At 26.5% G+C, this 4,159-nt stretch overlaps 1 protein-coding gene across 1 annotated transcript; it reads left to right on the top strand.

The window, feature by feature from the left end:
- The first annotated feature begins 528 nt into the window (after positions 1 to 528).
- Positions 529 to 3,860, top strand: LOC107635412 (isoflavone 7-O-methyltransferase-like). The gene is made up of 3 exons (XM_016338887.2): positions 529 to 794; positions 2,008 to 2,550; positions 3,555 to 3,860. Exons 1-3 carry the CDS (start codon positions 540 to 542, stop codon positions 3,858 to 3,860), a joined length of 1,104 nt encoding a protein of 367 aa, XP_016194373.2. The 5' UTR covers positions 529 to 539.
- Positions 3,861 to 4,159: the final 299 nt, after the last annotated feature.

The raw sequence follows: 4,159 nt of genomic DNA, 5'->3' as shown, positions 1-4,159 counted from the left end.
AAAATTCTAAATCCTAACCTAAGACGACAAAGAAGAAAAGAGTTAGAATTTAAGATTCTCAAAATTAATATATATAATAAGAGTATTTTAGTCATTTTTTATACTAGGAGTATTGTAGTCATTTTTTATAAAAAAAAAAATAATTTAGACCGATTTAAAATTTGATTCACCATTTTTTGGTTAAATTAATTTATTTGCCCTAATTTTACTAAAATTAATACGATTTAATCGATTATATGTGTTAAATTTTAATTATTAAAAACTATTTTAAAAAAAAATGTTTTATACATATTTATCGGAATAGCCTCCAATATTTTAATCTAATATCAGATGCTGTCCAATAAGTTAGCGATTTTAAAATAACTATATCAACCTTAACAATCCATAACGTGGTACACATGGAAAATTTATTAAATTAATCACCTCTTGCATGCAAGATGAAACCTTACACTATAAATTAAACCAATGTGAGTTCAACATGAGCATCAACCACAAAGATAAAAAGGACCAGCAGAATCAAAACTGTTCACAAAAGAGTTATGACTTCAATCAATGGCCGCAGCGCAAGCGAGAGCTTCAAAGCTCAAGCACTTGTTTATAGGCACATGTTTAGCATCCTAGACTCCATGTGTCTCAAGTGGATCATTGACTCTCGCATACCAAACATAATCCACGACCATGGAAAACCTATTACTCTTTTAGAATTGGTCTCCGTTCTCAAAATTCCATCAACTAAAGTTGAGCGCATTCATGTTTTCATGCGCTACATGGCGTATATTGGATACTTTGATATAGTAAGATTCTATAATTCAGATCACTTTACCTCTTTTCTCTTTAATATATTAAAAGGAAGTTTTATCTTAAATTATTTAGGATTATTAGGTGTAATATAATAAATTTGTGTAATAAATAATTTCATAACATAATAAAAAAATATGTATGACCAAAAATCTTGAAATTTTATCTTTGTTCCTTCATTCTTTTTAGTGACAAAAAATATCAATCATAAAACAAAAATAAATATATGAATAATTTACGTTTTAAAAAAAAAAACCATAATACAAAACAAAATTCTTGTGTAAAGGCATGTTAATTCTTACAGTCAAGCAATTCAATTTTTTTTCATTTACATGCATATTTGTAATATCAGTCTTATTTTTTATAAACTAATTATTTGCATATTATAGTCCGGTAAGGTTTATAATGTCTATGATTATGATCGCTATAGTAATTATACAAAGAATTTAATTTTAATGGTCTAAAGTAGTTTTACATATGCATCTAATTATATAATGTTACATCAGCAACAATAACTACCTTTTACATTGACCGCGTGTATAATCATCCCAAAAAACGAATATAATTACACGACTGTGTAAAACGTTTTATACTGTTAGTGCATCAAAATTAAATTCTTATATAAATACCTTAAACATTAAGGTCATACTTCTTTTGCATTTTGATATTATTTTTCTTTTAATTTTTAAATTAAAATATAGTTATTAAATAATAATAATAAAATATTACTTTAATTTTAATATTTTTAAAAGAGGAATGTTAAGGGTCAGCAACTTTTGTGATTTGTAACCATCAAATAGCCATTAATGATAATTTTAAGGAAAAGTATATGGAACCAAAATGTGACCAGCTAAAAAGTAAACAAAACCATTTAATTAAAATCACTTTTTGAATAATATGTTTGAAAACCGCTCCTGAGATCACGGAACACAAACCAAAACCCGATTTTTCATGGAACCCAAACACATTTTGGCTGATTTTTGGCTGATGTGCTTTTGGTTCCCTAGTTGTTCTCTAATTTTAATAGTGTGAGATTAGTATAAAATTTCATGCAATGGCTCACTTTTTTTTACTGGTTATATACTGGCCATAATTTAGTAAAGTTGTTGAAACATCAGAGTTACCATATAGCATAAGCACCAGTGCACCATATATCAACCTATATGTAGTTATATTATTAACATTAATATTTATATCTATATCTGTAAGACAAAGGTTAGAATGCATGGCGACAATGATGGCAATAATCAAGAAGAAGAAACGGAAGTATTTGCTCTCACAGCAGCATCAGAACTCTTGATCAAAGGCACTGAAAACCCTTGTATAGCTCCAATGGTGGAGTTTATATTAGATCCAGTTCATTCAAATTTCTTCAATTATCTGAGCAAGTGGCTTTCCGACGAAAATCGCCGTCTATACGAAATCACCTCGGGGACACCTTGGTGGGAGTTTCTTGATAAGAATCCAAGAATCTTGGGTTTGTTCAATGACGCTATGGCCGGTGATTCTCAGATGATAAAGCTGGCACTAAAGGATCATAACATGGCCTTTGAGGGGGTGGAAACAATCGTGGATGTTGGTGGTGGAACTGGAACCACCGCTCAAATTTTCAGTGAGAAATTTCCGGAACTCAAATATATAGTATTTGATCTTCCACAGGTTGTGAAAAATCTGAAGGGATGCAACAATTTGAGCTTTGTCGGTGGAGACATGTTTGAATCCATTCCTAAGGCTGATGCAATTCTACTTAAGGTAAGCATTTAATAGTGGATTATTAGTGTGTTTGTCTTAATTAATTTCAAAATTAGATTATTGAAGCTAATCTTTTTTGTTGCAAAGTATACGTGCCTTCCGTTTACGTTTTTATTTTTAGTGTTTTTGTATTTTTAAGATTTTATAAAAAATAATAAAAATAATAATAAAATATAATTTTATTTTTATCTTTTTTTTATAAATTTTAAAAATGAAAAATATTAAAAATAAAAATACAAACAAAATAGACCTTATATATTCTTAAGAGTTTCAAAAACATATTGTTTTAGATATAATTACCTTTAATAAATTAAAAAATTAGAATATAATCATTTGTAATTTATTAAAATTAATCTCAAAGTAATTAAATTAAAAAAATTTTAAGATTTAAAATTTTTGAATGTTACAACAATTAATAATTTTCAATCATCTTAGTATACACAAAAATTGATTATTAAAATCAATCATTAATATAAAATATAAATTAAAATATAAAATTTATTTTAAAAATAAATTAAATAACATATATATTTATCCTCAAATATACAATGGCTAATTTTATTATTCAGATAGTCATTTTGAATAACTTTAACCCCTGTATATACCAAGGTGAAAGGATGCATGCCATTAATTAATTGAATTTACATATTTAGTTGAAAACTTTTGAAAGCTCCCTACATTTTCTTCTTACACCATGTAAACAATGCTTTGCCACTTCATTTGGTGACATTTGAATAGCTTCAAATGGTTAAATAACTATTCAGAATAGATGGTTATTCTTAAAAAGTTTATATAAATGTAATTTTTATTTTTATTTTTTTACTTTTTATCTAAAAGCAATAATTTATAAAAAAAAATTACACAATTGAATTCAACTTTTTTCTTTTACCAAAATAGCTAGTTGAATAATAAGACACTCAATTTTATTTGTAAACTTAGCCAGCGAAATTGACGACATTACATTATAAAATGGTTGTGATATATATCTTTGTCTTCTTTTGCAGTTAGTCTTACATAATTGGAGTGATGACAATTGCATAAAAATATTGAGAAACTGTAAAGATGCTGTTAAGGTTTCAAGTAAGGATAAAAAAGGTAAAATAATAATTTTAGAGACCGTGATAAATGAAGAACAAGATGAACCTGAAATTACTCGACTCAAATTTCTTATGAACATAAATATGCAAATTACTCACGGAAAAGAGAGAAGTGAAGAAGAATGGAAAAATATCTTTCATAAAGTTGACCTCTATGATTACAAGATATTTCCATTTACTGGATATTTATCACTTATAGAGATCTACCCTTAAAAATGATTTCATGATAGTTTATAATTCTATGAATAAAAATAAATATTATGTAAAAAAATAAAATACGCATTTTATGTAATCGTGTGTATTGTTGTTTAGATAGTATTTTTTATAAATAAAATATTGTAATATAACATGGTAATAAGACTGTGAATTTATTAGTGTTGATGTATGTTATGAATTAATAAATGTTTCGTTTTTTAAATTAATTAAGGTGTTAATAGTATTGTTTTATAAATCCCTTGAATGAGAGTTTCCTAGATAATCAATATCTCCCTCTCATAACCTTTAGCATCAGA

This window comes from Arachis ipaensis, chromosome B4 (assembly GCF_059453495.1).
Source record: "Arachis ipaensis isolate K30076 ecotype BB chromosome B4, ASM5945349v1, whole genome shotgun sequence".
NCBI classification, from domain to species: Eukaryota; Viridiplantae; Streptophyta; class Magnoliopsida; order Fabales; family Fabaceae; genus Arachis; species Arachis ipaensis.
The sequence above is the reverse complement of the archived record's forward strand: the minus strand, read 5'-3'. Positions and strand labels throughout refer to the sequence as shown.

What these genes read in the sequence shown, in the direction of transcription:
- LOC107635412 (XM_016338887.2), top strand. Translation starts at nt 540, where the DNA reads ATGACTTCAATCAATGGCCGCAGCGCAAGCGAGAGCTTCAAAGCTCAA. An exon ending in ATATTGGATACTTTGATATA is followed by an intron (nt 795 to 2,007) that starts GTAAGATTCTAT and finishes TATATCTGTAAG; the next exon opens with ACAAAGGTTAGAATGCATGG. An exon ending in CTGATGCAATTCTACTTAAG is followed by an intron (nt 2,551 to 3,554) that starts GTAAGCATTTAA and finishes CTTCTTTTGCAG; the next exon opens with TTAGTCTTACATAATTGGAG.